The sequence below is a fragment of the Triturus cristatus genome, chromosome 12 (assembly GCF_964204655.1).
Source record: "Triturus cristatus chromosome 12, aTriCri1.1, whole genome shotgun sequence".
Taxonomy (NCBI): Eukaryota; Metazoa; Chordata; class Amphibia; order Caudata; family Salamandridae; genus Triturus; species Triturus cristatus.
The window spans coordinates 29917100-29936382 of NC_140595.1; the positions used below are offsets into that span (position 1 = coordinate 29917100).

General features: G+C 45.2%; 1 protein-coding gene across 7 annotated transcripts in view; it reads right to left on the reverse strand.

The window, feature by feature from the left end:
- The window catches only part of CHERP (calcium homeostasis endoplasmic reticulum protein), a 196202-nt gene that overhangs the window by 35334 nt on the left and 141585 nt on the right, over positions 1–19283 (reverse strand). For all 7 annotated transcript variants that reach the window (XM_085638368.1, XM_085638367.1, XM_085638366.1 and 4 more), the window contains 6 exons: positions 8666–8799; positions 7838–7924; positions 7359–7502; positions 3402–3536; positions 2861–2955; positions 521–706 (listed from right to left, as the gene is read on the reverse strand). In XM_085638368.1, coding sequence (XP_085494494.1) covers positions 521–706; positions 2861–2955; positions 3402–3536; positions 7359–7502; positions 7838–7924; positions 8666–8799 — 781 coding nt within the window. The remainder of the gene's footprint in view (positions 1–520; positions 707–2860; positions 2956–3401; positions 3537–7358; positions 7503–7837; positions 7925–8665; positions 8800–19283) is intronic.

The window sequence follows — 19283 nt, forward strand, 5'->3', positions numbered from 1 at the left end:
AGAGGGGTTTTGAAATTAATGGTTTGGACACAATAGGAGATTATGGCATGAACCGATGAGAATACGCAAATGTAAAAGGAAATAAAAAATGAACTCAACGGTGTAGAAATAATTCACAAGAGGTAGTGCAAACAAATTAAAAGGAGGCACTGAAATTAAAATCGAAATATTGGCAGATGTTATGAATTAAAAAGGTATTGGTGACAAACATTTATCAATTACCCAGATATGGAATAGTTAATGAGGAATAGGATCATTGGCAGAAGGGAGAGAATGTGTAAATACACAGGTTAAAAAATTTAGACATAAGTGACCAATATGGAAAAATATGGAAATAGCCTAGAAAAACTGAGAAGAAACAGGAGAATCCAAAGCAAAAGAAAGTAAAGAAAAAAAGGTAACTTTCTGGGCAAGGTCTGCCTAATCGCAAGAAGCTTTTGTATTTAAAAGAAAACCCTGAGCACACACATTCAGTTTTTGCAGTTAAGTGTTCAGGACAATCTGCACGCTATCCACTTACTTTCATCTCTTGCTTTCATCCGGGCAATGAAGGAATAACTTTTATTCCTGCGGTAGTTCTCGTAGGGGTCATCGAGGGACACTCCAACGCCTTTATACTGATCCCATTTGTCACGTATATCCCCGCCTTTGATTGGGTCCTGGATTCCTTGTTCTTTAGCGCCTAGCCCACCAGCGCCACTCCAGCCTACAGTGTTGACACGGAAAAGTGGGTTTGTATTTAGTTGAGTAGATGAATTCTGCCATTCCACAAAAAGTCTATGAGTTGGATGGGTGGCACAGTGGTCTATGTTCTTGGTGAACCTCAGGTCAAATTTAGATGGCCACAACTGCGACCGAACTAGGGAGAAAGGCTGTACACTGCATGCAGCAAAGGTCCGTCAGTGTCAAAACGATCACATTCAAGCTAAATCGGGCCCTTACTCTGCTCCATTAAACATCTGTATCCCTTGATCAGAAACCTTACCTGCAGCTTTCCAGCCCTTGGCGAACCCCACCGCTGAACGAGAACCGCTCTCTTTTCAATCAATCAAGTGTTACTTGTATAGCACTGCCTATCACCTTAGACTTAGAGGGTATCCAGGTGCTGTACTACATGTATCAGTCTTTTCTGAGGAGTAGTGGAGCCTGGCCTCCTGCTCATCTATTACAGAGGTTTGAGAACTGCTCACCACTCACAAACTCCATGATGGACTACTTGTCTTGCACTAGAGTTTAGTAGTCGATTCCCATGTAGCGTGCCTAGAGGCCTGATGTACAAGTCACTTTAAAGGACAATGAACTACGGGTTTGGACCAACATGAGACCACACCTCCAACATTTAAAAAGCTTGAAGGAGTCACTGTCACTAGCCCAAAGATGCCTGGTACAATTTATTTAGGGCAATTACAGCCACAAGAACATGGTATATATGCCTAAGTTGTAAATATGATTCACAGATATAACTATTACCATTTGTTTACTTGTAAAAATGCACTTAATGAATAGGAGCGACCAGTTCAGATCACATCTCACCTGTTATATGAGCTCTTAATCCAAAGCACTATCCATCAGAACTTTTAGTACACAGTCTCAACCCCATGAACAGACACACAGGAGGTTATTGCAGTGGGATGCATGGTGCATGCATTACATGTGCGGTACAAAGGAAAGGCCCCGTGACGCAAGGAGTGATATTATTACCATCAAAAGGAGCAGCACTGGTCTCCCTTTGGTGGTAAGGAGGTGTCCCCATGGTGCATGTGTCCTCAACAGACATGCAAAGCATTGCACACTGAATGACCCATGACCCTTCACACGGTAGCGGAGACGGAGCGCACACACACTGCATCTAGTCAATAAAGCATTGTGAGATTCAGAGCTAGCAGTCTAGTCAAGCACTCACCAATTCCCAATCACCTATAGCATGCTAAACATTTCCATCAAGTGAATTGGAGTGTTAACAACCATGATAATCAAACGGAGTAAAGTTGTTACTTCAAATGCAAAAGTGGCAAGTATGCGCCGTGCTAAAGCCCAATGAAGCTCTAAACTTACTTCCGGTAGGGGCTACCTTCTGCCGTGAAACAGGGCTGCAAGCACACACAAAGCCTTGCATAGAACTGGGCCAGAGCATCTCAAGAGTAAATTCAGGTGGTACTCCCCAAAAAGACTGCTATGATCCGCTGCCTCCATTTCAGTGATCATTCCTATAACAAAGCAAACTTCAAGGGGCGGCCACAGTTGGGTCTGTTCCACCTGTAAACTCTGGAGTAGACTGCCCATGCATCTCCAGAGGCAGGCTAACTTTCTCCGCTTTCGTAAGCACTTCAAACCTTGGCTGTTCTCACTTTCCCTATAGCTCTTATTGTCCAGTTTATGATATTAGGTTGGGCGTAGGATAATGTTAGCGCCAAGAAACCATTGGGCATTTGCAGGTGTTAAAAGATTTCAAATCAATTCAAAGCAGGTGCCGCTGCCAGTGAACTGGGAGGCCACCCGCTCGCAGTCACCGCTGTGACTAAGGTGAGGCTGTAGATGCCCCCGGGGGACTTGGCAAAGACAGCATGTCGGAAGGCCAGTATCTACTGCTGACACATCGACTTTCAACATCCAACAGTGAGAACACGTTTGGAAATAGCCTTTAGGTCCCGATGCTGTCTTTTGCTCTCAAGGACGAGCCCCCATTGAAGAAAGAATCACAAACAGCTGGGACACAATTTGAAGGGATGACACATTTGTAATAAAGCCACAATTATGTCAAGCTGCACGGAGCTAACTGGAAACCTGACCAAGAATGACTGTAGGGGCCGGTGCAGCGCTGGAAGCCACAGTGGGTTGAGGAAAGCAGAATGTCTCTTACCCATTTTCACCAACATCTGATGCCCTTTATTTTCTTCTCCAAGTCTATGGTCTGGTATTAGGGGGGCAGAACCTGACCCTAAACCAGGAGCAGACCTAAGATTAAAATGAAAAGGCCTCATCACAACTCCAATCATAGAACAAGACTTTGGGGTGCATTGCTATCGCCCAACCATTCGTCCAAGCACTTAAAAAACATTCCAAAAGAATGGCAGAAGAACGCATTAATAAGGATTGGAGACCATTGTTTTAATAACAGAATTCCCATAGTTAACAACAGAAATCACAAGAAAAGCTCATAAAAAATAGAGTTGATGCAAATATGGCCTGAAACTGTCCACAAACTTCGTTAGAAGGGTCAGGGGATGGGTCTCCCAATATCAGAAATCTCCCAAGAGTGAACAAGTGTATTTACGGGGGAAATTCAATTTAACAGCTGGGACAGCTGACAATCACTGAGGTCAATGATACTTAGGAAGACGCGAATATGTCCAACAAATCGAGGGCTGGCAGCCCTCCAAAATGGGTGCGCTGACACTCACGGTGGAGTGGCACTCCGAGACCTCGACCGACGTCGCCTTCCTGGTGAAGCAGACTTCGACCTGGACCTGGACCTGGACCTAGACCTAGACCTGGAACGGGATCGACTTCGGGATGAGTGCGACTGACTTCTGCTTCTAAAAGAAAACAAATATGATATATTAACCTCCTGTAAACCCAAACAAGACAAGTAAAACATCTTTGCACAACTGTATCTTATTGCACCAAAAATAATGGTAGTCAGTCACTCATGATAATTGGTTAAAGTAAATCATTCACACACGCACATGCAGTACAACACACTAAGTGATATAGAAGGCAGCATGCACCACAAGAAAGTTCATAATCAACCCGCTGTTAGATGAGCAATCAGTGAACACAAAATACATGCTCTGGCTGGACATTCGCCAGTCGTTCTTCTACCGGGGAAATTCTTCAATATGACGACAACTTCAAGAACATGTGAATCTACTTCCTTCACAACCATGGCCGGTCTCCAGGCCAAGAAAGGAAACAAAAGCACGCTGGGAGACCTCGGAAAAAAACTCTCCACTACAGCGGCTAGTGATGTGCGAGCAGCCTGGATTCTATTCGACCTTGAAATGAGTGGGTGGCGTATTTGCAACTTCAGAGTCATCTTCCCCTTCCATCATAGATAAGTCATGGAATACAGAAACAGGGTGTCCGGTGACCGATCACTGGGTTTGATCCCCTCGCCCTTACAGTTCCACATGGGTATGCGCCGGCTGGCGGAGATACCTGGATAGCACCAGGTGCTCTTCTAAATATAGGATGACTACATCCAAACCAACACCTGCCTGGGCAAGAAAGGAAAAGGGAGCAGAGACAAAAACCGTCAAATGTCAAGCTACGCACCCCACTGAAAGAGCCAACCCTGCAGCCCTCGCGCTGCTCACAGCAGACTTATAGGGCACTCCTTCACAAGCTCATCAACCCAACTTCGGCTACATGAGAAGGAACCAAATACCCGCTGACCTCACTTTCGGATAACTAAGTTTACAAAGTCAATATACTGCACCTATCCTATATACCCCAGACAGGGCAGATGAGCGCTCTTTTGAAGGCAGGCTTGGAATCCGCAAAGTAGACTACGCCTGGATCCGCAGGACTAACCAGTCAGAATGCACTTGATACTTCAGACTCATGATCACACAAAACCATTCTTAAAAGCAGCTCAGATGCTGCCTTGTGAAATCATCCTTCCAAATCTTTAGCACCCTTAAAGTCTACTGGAGAAACTAGCACGCTGTTGCTGCCACTTTTCATGGTAAGACACAAGTATTAAAGTAAAAAGAAGCAGGAGGGCATGTTCCCAACACACAAGGGCCCTAAACTCCAAAATTCCTGAATCAAAATAGTCACAGTAAACCCAGGAACCTCCTACACACAGACTAGTTCAAACCAACTTTGGATGGAGGCCTCTGCTGGCACTACTAGGCCTCTTTGATGATTCTCTTCTTAATAGTGCAGAAGAGGATGCAGCCAGTCTTCCACTTTGTAAAGTAAGATATACCGAAGTGGCACAACTTGAAAAGTGCAGCCAGCCTTCAGGGTCTCTGCGCTATCGACATATCATTGGAAGTTTATTGCTACCCAAATCAATGACTCTCAGTTTAATCGATCTACGAACAATGACAGGCTGAGCGCACTTACTGGGAACTGAACCTGTGAATACATGGTCACATTATGATCCCTGCAGGTGATGCACATGTTTTTTATTTTACAGAGTTTTATATAGCGCAAACTTGACCCGAATCGGGTATCAGAGCGCACCAGTTGCATTTCATGAGGACACATTCATTTTTGTTAGGCACGGAGCGATTAAGTGATTTGCCCAGAATCATAGGATGTTGAGCATCATTGCCAAGACTCGAACCCAGGTCCCCAGATTCAAGGTTGACCCCCCTAGCCGTTAGGCCAACGCCTCTCCCCTAATTGTTAATCCAACAAGTCAACAGACTCGGAGATGTGACCACTGTAGGTCAGACAAACTGTGCTATAAACACACACTTATTACTGTGTGAGTGGCATTTCCCTTTGACTGATAAATAAACCTAACTGCATGACCATGGTACGACGGAAGCACATTATTGAGGTTGCTGGTAGTGTTAGGCCCGTAATGTGCAAGGTACACCTGGCACACTGTTATGCAACGTCCCTTCTCCATTGCTCAGGTCTCTGTAATGTGGTATTTTTCCAATTAATAAAATCTGCTCAGTCAGTCTCTTTTCATGCTTGATCACAACATAACTGTCCTGTCTCAATGGACTTAACCATCAGTGGCATATAGCAGCAGTTTGCTTCGTGCATCATGTGGGACGGATTCCAAGTCAATGCACAGAAATACCAATATTTTAAAATAAGTTGAAACCGCAGTCTGGATACAATGGTGGGGCGTCTCTTTGACAGAGATAGGTTAAGTAGAAACAACACAATTGACAGACACTGGACAAACATAACGCTTGGCGACCATGACTGGTTGATCATAAACACCACAGCCGCACAACGTGGTGCACAGTCATCAAAAGCGCAACTGGCCACTAACATGATAGAAATGCACTTCACAAATGCTGATAACATAGCAGGTAAAATGTGGACTAGAAGGCAAGCACTGCTCGTTAGTATGCAAGAAGTGCATGAAGGTGCAGAATAGTATTAGCATAGCTGAGGGCAAACGTTGTCAAGGAACAGGAACAAACAGACACAAGAAGAAATGTCAAGAAAAATACAGGAACGCCACAGAGTAACTTTACTTTGCTCAAGGTAATACAAAACAAATCTGAGAACCTTTAACTTCCAAGAAAGCAACTCCCCTCAGCCTAGCAGTGACATTGTTGCCGTACTCTGGAACCATAGCGGAGCTCAAAAAAAGGTAGGTAGATGCGAGACAATGTTCAGCAAGCACCAACCTATTCAGCACACACCCTTGTTGTCAAGGCGACAACATCAACATGGTAAATAAAGAGTGGCAGACAGTAAAAAAAAAAAACTGCTACTGTGTCTCCTGTAATGCAATATTTATCCACAGAGCATTTAACTAAATTCTGAACACACACAATCAGAGACAAATGGCAGAAAGATGTAGGTGAGTTAGAAGACTCGAACTGGCAGGAGGCATTGGCATCACTGAGGGAGGTAGCGATACCATCTAGGCTGCGCCTCGTCCAACTTAAGATACTTCACAGGATCTATTACACTAGAGTCACGCTACATAAGATGGGTAAGATTGAAAGCCACCTATGTCTGCGAAAATGTGGGGCCATAGGTACATTTTCCCACACGATATGGGGATGCGCAGAAATAGTGACATACTGGGAAATAGTGATGTCCACTATCACAAGAGTGAGCGGGAACCCTGTACCACTGGAACCCAAGCATTGCCTGCTATGGGAACCAACAGACCCTAATTTAGCGGCGCAGACATGGGCGACACTGGGTATGATGTTAGCCAAAAGAAATATAGCCAGACACTGGGGGACACGCAACACTCCAACTGTGGCAGAATGGTGCAATGATCTAGATAGGGCCATGATGGCAGAAAGAACGGTCTACCTACATAGAGGATGCCCCCAAAAATGGGAACGGCTATGGGGACAATGGAACACTTTCAGGGGTGGGATATGCACGGTACCTACAATTGACTCCTCAGTGGAAGACAGTTAACGAGGAAAAAGGTGGCGGAAAAACGTGATCAATAACTATGCAAATGTGATAATGATGGCTGTAATGCTGAAAAACGCTATGATCAAATATGTATAAGACCTTATTGTTTGACAAGAACTCAACAGTAAGATATGTACCAGTGGATATTAATAAAAACAGTTTGTAATTAAAAATAAAAATCTGAATAAACACAGGTGCACATCCATCCATTCACTGCACAGAGCCCATACACAACCTCGCTTACTACAACATGGAAGAAAATGTGCCGCTCATACCTGGACCTAGACCTGGAATAGGACCTTGAACGGGAACGGGACCTTGACCTGGAGTACGAGCCGGATGACTTGGAAGATCCTGAACTGGACCGTGAAGAAGTGCGGCCTCTGCTCTTCGACCGGCTACGGGATCTGGATGGTGCTCTTAGACAGGAAAACAGAGCATATGGCACAATATTACAACCAGATGCACAGCGCAGACAAGAAAGGTTACACAAAACCTCCACACATCGTTCACACTCAGTGGTTAGTCGAGGAGCCATGTAGAAACTCTGTCCCTCTGCCTTGTGGCTTACTTCCTGTTATTATGGAATTGCAAATGTTGGCGATTTATTCAATGAAGGAAAAGTTCAGTGCATTAAACGAAAACTTACAACACAGGATGATGATGAAACTTTGGCAACATTGCAACCTAAATAAGTTTACTGTCTTAACATGCGAGTTAGGCTGTAGTAACTGGAATAACACTTCAATTTTACCTGTTTCTCTTCACCTGCCCCCTCCGGCGTCTTGCTCTCATCTTCGCTCTGAAGAATTCGTAAAGCCCATTCTGCTCCCACCCTTCACTGCAAGAAGAAAAATTCTAAAAATGGTTGCTCTTAATAAAAAGATATGAACAAAATATTTATATATGCTCACGGAGTAGTTCATGACGAAAATATTTTCTCTGATATTATATAAGGTTTAACATTTCAGGTAGTTCACCGAACTTGCTGCCATGTAACCAGCTGTGCAACATATATTATATGGACATGGCAGACAGGATCATGAAAACATACCCGCTATCTTTAAAATGCCTGTAGCAGTTCAGTCTGGTTTCCTATACTGAGCAGCATGACAACTCTTTAGTACAATACAAAGCAGTGCTCCCTAAATTACAACACTGTGACGTTACCACAAAGTGAACAATCTGTATTAACTTAATGAAAGAGAATTAATAAAAGTGCTAGACATCACAGTTGTGTCGCTGGGATGAAGAGGTACTTTATTTGAGAAGAAAACCGGTTTAGTTCAACGGTGGGTAATGTTGAAGTCACACCAACATTTCCATAAGTCGAGCTAATGCAGCCGCTAAAGAGCATCACAACTAGGTGGAGCCAAATTACAACAAAGGGCAGAAAAGCAGTCTTTGATTAGTGCATGGGGATATATGGCTTACAGCACCAAAAATCCTTGCACAATTCCAGCGTGCATGGTACGGTACCAAGGCATGAAACGTGAGGGCAGAAGCCAGCAGGTATCTCAATACTAGTAAACAAGAGAGTACATGTTGTACACCAGAGCGCACAAGAAAATTTTATAACTACCTATTCCTAGGACGATCGTGAGATGGCGGGCTATAAAATGCCTCTACTGCAGCCAACAACCTCTCGCTGGGCGGCATCGGGGGAGGGAGGCGGATATCTTTGGGGTCCAGATATTTATAGTCGTGGTCTTCAAGCTGTGGAGAAGGAAACAAAAGATGACAAAAAAGAAGCTGAGCAGGGTCCAAGAAGAGTTCAGGTTTCACTTTCACAATATATGGCAGAAATAGCTTTTTTATTATTAATGCATGGGTCCTTCAAACCATGCTATTTTATTATTTTAGTATTTGATCAAAGTTGATGCAAAATCAGAAATAAGAGATTGTACAAATATTGTATTTCCCCAAATACAATGTTTACACTTGAAAGAATGGTGGATATTGACATCATGTTGAGCAGAGTTGACTGCGTACATGGTCAGCAATTATTTGACTTTTACTACATAAATATCTTACTTTGTTATGAAGTCTTTGCTCTCTGCTTCTTTATCATTCCTAATTTCTTTGTCTATGTTTCCATTAGTTTTATTTAGCAGTTACCGAACTGGACATGTAGGACGCGAGACATTGTTGCTAATGCTTTCTAGTAAATATTTCGAGAGGTCTATTGCTGCGACCAGACAGTGTTAAAGTTCTCCAGACCGAAATCAAAACTCTCAACGATGCAAGAATATGTTCATAATAAGATATAACTGTTTAGAATTCTTCAGGCGCAATCATTTCCCTTCAGCCAGTGTGCTTGTTTTCAAACCAACATATGTAACTAAGCTAGCAAAGACAGGACAGTGACTGAGAGCAGGTAATGCCCACAACTGTTGACCATTTTTAAAGGAATTCCAGTTTTATAAAATTACTTCAAGAGCTCACATTTGTTAAGGAAAAAACATCGCTCTACTGGACTGAACTTCAAAAAAGATATTTCTCAATCTGCTGGCACGGCAACCTCAAGAGCATAAACAGAGTTGACTGAGTGAAGAAGAACAATAGAGGTCATGATAAAACGTGCAAGTCACAAACACTGGAATTCAAAGTCGTTTAATACTTTTGTCACAAAACCTGCATATGTGAAGGAGTTCTATCATTTGAGGACCTGGGCTACCACAATTAGTTCTGCCAGACAGAGGTACACAAACGTTCCCTTCCTTTTCTAAGCCAATCTGATTTAATGGATCAACTCAAACAGAAGATACTGAAGAACAGAAGCAGGAGAAACATCAGATCTCTGTGCTTCTCTCCCCTCTTGTAGGAGAAGTAAAATATATCTCCTGTTAGGGCATTCTAAAACTGAACAAAATGGCTGCAATTTTATAAACAAAGATATAGCTTAAAGTATTTCAGCAAGATAGGTTAAATATCACATTATTAAAGCTGAAAAAAATTAATGGTGCAATCTTGTAAAGCAGTGGGAAGTAGCGTTAAAATACAAGCCACCAGACAGATGATATCACTGGATCATAATGTACACAAGCACACATTATCTACTGGCGGTCGCCAGTAGATAGTTATAGTTAGGACCGTGTTTCCATAGGAAATCCGCAACATTCTATTTTGAATAACTTTGGCGCCGATTGACGAATCCTCGCGAAATTCTCAAAATAGGTGGGGCGCTCCGCTCTTTCCCTGAAAGTCTCGGGGGGATTCGTCAAGCGGGGGCTGAGAAAAAGGGGGGGTCCCAAAACGCGTTTTCCCCATGCATTTTTCCATAGGACCTTTAGTCCGAGCTACAGCCTGAACGGCTGAACAGAATTACTTGAGATTTGGCAGAGAGGTAGCCCTCAGGTCAGGGATGTGCCTTTTGAAGGTCTCGTGTAAATCTGTTCAGTATTTCCTGAGAAAATAGCATTTAAATCAATATATATATCTATAGGCGCGCTCCGAGCGCGTACCGTAAGCTTACCGTACGCGCACGCCGCCGTGCGCGAGCGCGATTCTGATTGGTTGTTAGATCTTAGTAAACATTCAAATCGGTCGAAACCAGGAAGTGTCGGCCGCCATTTTGTCTCTCGCAGTCTGAGGGAGTGAAAAACAAAGGTGGATAACGTGTAAAGGGGGCAGGCTGGACAGTTCCTGACCCCCTAGCCTTGGTCAGGGGGTCCCAGAAGGACCCCCAAGGGCAAAAATGTATTTTAAATTTTTTATGAAAAATCGCGGAGTGCGCGTAGCGTACGCGCACGGTAGAAACGGAAAAATTACGCGAACTACGTAACGTGGGCGCTTGGTGCGCGAAGCGCACCGAGCGCCTACAGCGCGCTTGGTGCGCGCAGCGCACCGCGCGCGCACAGTACGCGCACGGTGAAAAACCTTAAAATAAATAAATAAATACATAACTTAGCATTTAAAAAACCGTACAAATTCACTGAAAAAAACATAGGTTTCACACACGTTATAGTTAGGAATTAGCATTTAAAAAACCTTGCAAATTCACTTAAAAAAACCATAGGTTTCACACATGTTATAGTTAGCTGGGCATTTCACTCGTGAAAAACCAATGAAATTCCCCCGTTATATATAGGGGAGGAGCCTAGCCGGCAACAGAGATGGCCGCCTGAGCCCTCGGCTCCGCCGACTCGTCCGCTTCCCTCCCGTACCGCTTCCTCTCCTGATTGCTGAATTGTGCCTGTTGTGCGGTAACGGGTAGGGGAGGCGACGCTGCATCCGATGGTGGGCTCCCCGTCGTCCCTCCTGCACCGGGGGTGAAGAAACGCCCTGAATTCCCGCAGACGCCTACGGAGTGGGTCCGGTCCTTTGTTCTCGGCGGCGTCCGGCTGGAGGGCAACAACAGCGGCCATTACAGGAGAATCTGAAACCGCCGGCGAGACGCGACAGGCCACCGAGATTCCCAGAAGTAGCGCAACAGTTTCTTTTGGAGTCTCGCCGCTACGCTGCTTTACCACCGCCGATGCAACAAATGTATCCCCCCTGTTGGAAGTTCCTCTTTGATCTCTCGCTACGAAGTGTAATGGAAGGGGCCATCTTTATTGAGTGATCGGCGCTTATATACGGCGCCTGGTTGGACCGTCACTGTGCTGTCCCTGTGCGTGGCGCTGGGCTGGAGGTTGCTGCCCTGTCCCTGTGGTTTGGCGCTGTCTCTCTGGGAGCTGACCTACTAAACGACGCCTGGCCATGTCTGCTAAAAACTGGGCTCGAGGGTCGCCACACGCTTGCGGATTCCGGGGACAGGGAGCTGGCATCTCTTCCTCTCACGCTATGCCCGTGAGTATCGGCGACGTCCTGGAAGCTTTGGCTGCTATGCGCGCTGCTTTTTGTTCCAGCGCCCGTGACCTGGAGCGCCGGCTGGACGACGCTGTGCCCGTTCTCTCCGTGGCTGACCGGACGGGCGGCTGTGCGCGGAGCGGATCGCCGAGCCCAGGACTCGGCAGTCGTGTGCAGCCTCTCCGGGGAGACGTAGAGGAACTGATTGTGAGTGAACTTAACATCACCGCCGCTCGGACTGTCGCAACTATGGAGGACACAGTGCATTCTATATTTGGACGGAACCTAGAGGTTCGCCGTCGGATGCCAGGACTACCACCGCCAGCGGGTATTGCTGACAAGATCGCTCTGCTTACTTTGAACATGTTGCCCGGGAGTGAGTTGCCCAATTTTGGTGGACTATCACTGTACGCCTACCCGTACTGCACTCTTGGGGATAACACTGTCCTGCTTTGGATGGCGATTACTGGCTGTTGCCTTCTCTCTGGGTGTTCACATCGGATGCTCTTCCTACTCTATGGGGCTACGCCGCAACTGCATTATGCTGGCGCACTGGCACGTAGGGGTCAGGGTTGAGTTTGTCTTTTTCTTGCCCTGATACCGGTAACTACATTCCTGGGACTGTGCTGGACTGACGAGAACGCTGGACTTTGGGTATGGTTTGCATGGGGGTCCGGGAGGTGATGGCCGGATACACTTCTGTTGTTTTTTTTCTTTTGTTCTCTTGGGTTGGCCCTCCTCCGTTGATAAATGTTTTGCACCGTTCTTGTGGGTGGGGCAGCCGGGGAACTAGTTTTCTCTGAGTGACCGGGACATGTATCGGTGGTGCTAGAAGACTATTGCGGGGGCTTACGCTTATCAATCATGGCTTGAAGATTCCTTGTTGATATTTTGGATGTTTCGGTTGGGTGTTGCTGCCTTACTTACCCTGCGCGCTGCTGCTGTGACCCCAGTTCTCTCGTCACACCGGGCATGTTATTACTATTGGGTGTTAGACTACTGTTGCTATTATGGGTGCGAGATGGCGGAGCTGGGGGACGAATAGTGGGCTCCTCCCCACCTTTCTCAATTTTATGAGAGTTTTTCGGATTCTCTCTTTTTCTTACTTTCTATATTTCGGGACTCCTTTTCTTGGGCGACAGGCACACTGCTAGGGGGGGAAAGGCCGTAGCCAGCTGCAGGGGTGCAGGGTGGGGGGCACTTGGGGGGTGAGGTTGCTTTCTTTTTTGTTTTTCCTTTTTGTTCTATGGGCCTTCTATTCTTTGTCCTTTTTCCTTCCCTGGGGTTCAGACGTTCCTTTCTGGGTGCCACGCAGCGACTCTGGTGTTTTCTACTGCTATAAGATTATTTATCCTGATTGTTTAACACCAGTATTGACTTGTTGTGCTACGATATCCTGCTTATGTCTATCCTACAAGGAAAACTTTTAAAACTAGACCTCAGTCCTTCTGTAATGTATCCTCCGTGTTTTCAGTAAGTTGTAATGTACCGTATGTGTGAGCCCCCCCGGGCTCCTTGTTGACTTGTATTTGCCCTTTTCTATCAATAAAGGTCTTCAAAAAAAAAAAAAAAAAAAAAAAAAAAAAAGAAATTCCCCCGTTATAGTTAGTGCAGGCAACTATAACTCACGCAACCGCAATCCTCTGCTGATGACGTCAGATATTACATCACTGATGACATATGTGTTTTTCTGAAAAAAAAATATTTGAAATATATGTATAGCTAACAATTAATGGAAGACGACATGGGTAAAAAAGTGTCTAAATACAGTATTAGCATCAACAGAGGATTGCGGTCGCGTGAGTTATAGTTGCCTGCACTAACTATAACGGGGGAATTTCATTGGTTTTTCACGAGTTAAATGCCCAGCTAACTATAACGTGTGAAACCTATGGTTTTTTAAGTGAATTTGCAAGGTTTTTTAAATGCTAATTCCTAACTATAACGTGTGTGAAACCTATGGTTTTTTCAGTGAATATTAAATATGCATCAAATGTCTTGAACCGAAGACAGCTTAGAACTACTAAAACAATTTTTCGATTATCTATGCATTTACCAGGGACTGCTAAAGATATTTTATGCAAACCAGAAGATCTGGAAAAAGATACACTTTCCAGGACTAAAGAAAAAATAGCACAATGCAAGGGTTGGATGACTATGTGCCAAATCATTGAGAAGATAAACCGAGGAAAAATATTAACTATTAACTTTGAAAGAAGTGATCTATAACAAATCCTACGAGTATTATTATCCTACCAGCCACTAAGCAGAGATATAGCAGTGTAAAACCTGAAAAATAAAAAGCTGTGTTCAAACTTCTGGCTACAGCACGGAGTCCAAAACATAAGCTATTGTGAGCGTAATCACCTACACCCTCTGCACAATTCAAAACGTGAAAATATTTTTAAAAACGCATTGTGTAACATCCGAATATAGGTCTCTAACCCTATTTTCCATCACATCCCAATTGCTATTATACGTTCTTGCAAGCAATCTTAAAAAGAACTGTTACCCAAATCATTAATGCTTCCATTTGGTGACCTTCCTACTGGACAACAAAAACATAAGGGGAAAATGTGGACATTTCTCTGCACCAGCTGCTTCCCAAGTGCTTTGGAGTTTCGCAATGGTCCAACACCTTGATCTGATGATGGAACATGGAGCTGGAGTTACTTATATTGGGTACATCTGCTGATCTCATTCTCTCTGCATTTCAGCAAGATAGGGTAAATATCACATTATTAAAGCTGAAAAAAATTAATGGTGCAATCTTGTAAAGCAGTGGGAAGTAGCGTTAAAATACAAGCCACCGGACAGATGACACCTTAATATGGATATCACTGGATCATAATGTACACAAGCACACATTATCTACTGGCGGTCGCCAGTAGATAGTTATAGTTAGGACCGTGTTTCCATAGGAAATCCGCAACATTCTATTTTGAATAACTTTGGCGCCGATTGACGAATCCTCGCGAAATTCTCAAAATAGGTGGGGCGCTCCGCTCCTTCCCTGAAAGTCTCGGGGGGGGATTCGTCAAGCGGGGGCTGAGAAAAAGGGGGGGTCCCAAAACGCGTTTTCCCCATGCATTTTTCCATAGGACCTTTAGTCCGAGCTACAGCCCGAACGGCTGAACAGAATTACTTGAAATTTGGCAGAGAGGTAGCCCTCAGGTCAGGGATGTGCCTTTTGAAGGTCTCATGTAAATCTGTTCAGTATTTCCTGAGAAAATAGCATTAAAAATCAATATATATATCTATAGGCGCGCTCCGAGCGCGTACCGTAAGCTTACCGTACGCGCACGCCGCCGTGCGCGAGCGCGATTCTGATTGGTTGTTAGATCTTAGTAAACATTCAAATCGGTCGAAACCAGGAAGTGTCGGCCGCCATTTTGCCTCTCGCAGTCTGAGGGGGTGAAAAACAAAAGGTGGATAACGTGTAAAGGGGGCAGGCTGGACAGTTCCTGACCCCCTAGCCTTGGTCAGGGGGTCCCAGAAGGACCCCCAAGGGCAAAAATGTATTTTAAATTTTTTATGAAAAATCGCGGAGTGCGCGTAGCGTACGCGCACGGTAGAAACGGAAAAATTACGCGAACTACGTAACGTGGGCGCTTGGTGCGCGAAGTGCACCGAGCGCCCACAGCGCGCGCACGGTGCGCGCAGCGCACCGCGCGCGCACAGTACGCGCACGGTGAAAAACCTTAAAATAAATAAATACATAACTTAGCATTTAAAAAACCGTACAAATTCACTGAAAAAACCATAGGTTTCACACACGTTATAGTTAGGAATTAGCATTTAAAAAACCTTGCAAATTCATTTAAAAAACCATAGGTTTCACACATGTTATAGTTAGCTGGGCATTTCACTCGTGAAAAACCAATGAAATTCCCCCGTTATAGTTAGTGCAGGCAACTATAACTCACGCAACCGCAATCCTCTGCTGATGACGTCAGATATTACATCACTGATGACATATGTGTTTTTCTGAAAAAAAAAATATTTGAAATATATGTATAGCTAACAATTAATGGAAGACGACATGGGTAAAAAAGTGTCTAAATACAGTATTAGCATCAACAGAGGATTGCGGTCGCGTGAGTTATAGTTGCCTGCACTAACTATAACGGGGGAATTTCATTGGTTTTTCACGAGTTAAATGCACAGCTAACTATAACATGTGTGAAACCTATGGTTTTTTAAGTGAATTTGCAAGGTTTTTTAAATGCTAATTCCTAACTATAACGTGTGTGAAACCTATGTTTTTTTCAGTGAATATTAAATATGCATCAAATGTCTTGAACCGAAGACAGCTTAGAATTACTAAAACAATTTTTCGATTATCTATGCATTTACCAGGGACTGCTAAAGATATTTTATGCAAACCAGAAGGTCTGGAAAAAGATACACTTTCCAGGACTAAAGAAAAAATAGCACAATGCAAGGGTTGGATGACTATGTGCCAAATCATTGAGAAGATAAACCGAGGAAAAATATTAACTATTAACTTTGAAAGAAGTGATCTATAACAAATCCTACGAGTATTATTATCCTACCAGCCACTAAGCAGAGATATAGCAGTGTAAAACCTGAAAAATAAAAAGCTGTGTTCAAACTTCTGGCTACAGCACGGAGTCCAAAACATAAGCTATTGTGAGCGTAATCACCTACACCCTCTGCACAATTCAAAACGTGAAAATATTTTTAAAAACGCATTGTGTAACATCCGAATATAGGTCTCTAACCTTATTTTCCATCACATCCCAATTGCTATTATACGTTCTTGCAAGCAATCTTAAAAAGAACTGTGAGAAGTTGGCCTGGTATATGATGCTCACTAGTTAAAGTGATCACCTTGTACCATGCCAAGCAACCCTTATGGTGTGGTTGTAAGTCAACCTTTTCGGACTAGCTGCCCTAGTGGTAGCGTAGGCTAAGCAGTCTTTGAGGCTAAACTCGTGAAGCGTGTTAAGCCAGCTGTTTTACCAAATGTAACCCCCTTTTATACCAATGAAAGGACACCACACAGATATATATTCAAAATATATATGTATTTATTTCTCAAAGTAACCCCTAGTCTCTTTATGAGCACAGGAGCACAAATCGTCAAACAAGATTACAGTAGAATACACAGAAGTTGCACTTTATATGGATAGGCCCTGGTGGCCGCTCAAACCATATACTAAAATAGTGGTATAAGTACCACGAACAGAAAAGGGAAAAGGCCTAGGGCCTCTACAATCGCTGGGCCTACAAGGAGCTAACGTCAGTTAGTGACCAGGAGGTCCACGGGTGGCGTGTGCAGAGCAAATAGTCACACGCGTGCTCCCATAGGTTTCAATGGGTGCGTAAAAAGTACAAAGTTACTGCAAAGAGGATCTTCCGGATGGACTAGGAACTCAAGATTTGGAACACAGGCACTAGAGATGTAATACTACACTTGGGCACAGGTGTGCCAGCTTTACCTCACCCACAGGAAGCGGGTGCATAGGCCTCGAAGTGCGTCGGGTTTCTTCTATCTGTTCCGTGGAGCTTGAAGACAAAGATGCTGCAGGCGGTCGGTCCGGGAGAGATGCAGTGGATCCAAGAGTGGATCGGAGATGTTGAAGACCTGTAAGCAGAGGGGACAGTGTTCACAGTCACTAGCCAGTGACCAGCGTGGCACCAGGTGGGTACCAGACAATGTCGGGTGCAAACAGGAAGAAAGGTGTAGCTTGTCTCTGCAGCCACGTGGTCCCTGGAGGTCGACGACGTCCAGGAGTCGGTTCACGAGCTGTCCCACGCAGGCTCTCGCTGTCGGCGACTTGATCGAAGCAAACAAGCCTTGGCAAAAGCAATTGTTGTAGGAGATGAAATAAGCTGATGGTTCTGACCAGCAAGGTCAGAAGGACTGCTCCTTTGGAGGGGAGCAAGGGCCAGTCTGGAGCAACCAGACCAGCGGTGTATTTCTTGAAGTTCGTCGCCAAGATGGCTACTAGCCAGCGGGCCAGCAACCGGTTAGGCGCGTCGAGTGGCAAAATGCAGAAGGGCCCCACGCAGATCGTGGAGATGCTGGAGGGCTCACCTTTGGTGCAGATGCTGCTCGGGTGTTGGGCTTCTCAGATCCCAAAGCACAACTTGGAGGGAGCCTCGGTTGTTGCACTTGTCAGCTTGTCGTGGTCGTTTCAAGATGGCTGGCTCCACGTGTCTCGGTGCCTCCACGGGTCTCCTCTTTTCAGGGACTGTGGATCGGGCGGTGAGAGGTCTGGAGGTCCAGGTCTTGTCAGTCTCTGGGCTCGGGCTCCGGCGGGAGGCGGCGGCAAAGCAGACGTTGATTCGCTGGATGGTGCTTGCGTTAGCAAGGTGGTCACTCCCTGACCACAGGGGAGATTTGCTTCAGTCCTCTGTGCAGCAGAGCGTCGAAGTTCCCGTCTTCTTCTTAGTGTTAAGTTGATTCCAGGATGTCTGAAGTCTTAGGACACAGCTCCTACCTTTAAGCGGATTCTAGGGGCCGGACTACCTGCTAGGTCCCTCCCTATGGGTGGGACCAGGAAGGGGGGTGGTTACACCCCCAATCCTTTGTCCAGCTCGCCCCAGGCCCGGGACTGGTGTGCCCCAGGACCGGTTTGAACTGGCATATGCACCGAGGCTCCTTGTGAGCCACAGGCATGTCTGGTTTCTTTCAAGCCCTACCTGACCAATACACAAAATCCTGTCTGGGGTGGTGCACGCACCTCCCCTGGCAGGAAACCCTTTGTCCACACCTCCCAAGCTGGAAGGACTCCCAGCAGCAGGAGGGCAGACTTGTGTCTGTGGTGGCAGCATCCATTTTGTGGAGCTGAGGCTATGTCTGATTTTACCCGGGTTTCAGGTACTGTACATGTCGTGTCCCTCTAGAAGGGTGGAATGCTAACCCCGTCGCCAGAATTGGCGAGGAGTTAGTATTCCAATTCGTATGACACCTTACTCGACATGTTTTGATAAAGCCAAACCAAAGATAGCATTTAACCGCGAGGTTCATAATGCACTTAAGAGTATATGGTATGACGATATCTGGAAACAGTAGAAGGAAGTTGTTCCGACCACTGCAGACAGGCCCAGCTCATGCCAGAGCACCATCTCACATGGAACCAAGCACTCTGCCTTCAGGATTGTTAAGGCCTGCCATAGGAGTGACTTATAGGTTACCAGGTGTCCCATTTAAGGTTAGGTATAGGTATACTACACCTAAGTAAGAGGTGATTACACCAACTTACCCCAGCTGAGTGATCAGCCAGTTGTGTCAAATTGTTAGGCCAAGCCTGGGGTGGCATAATACATGCTTCAGCCCCTGGCAGGCCTTGGGTACACCAATGCCCTGGGTACCTAGTGTACACTGGTACAGGGGCTGACAGGGTGATCCACTTCCAATTGGTTATGCACCTAGGGTG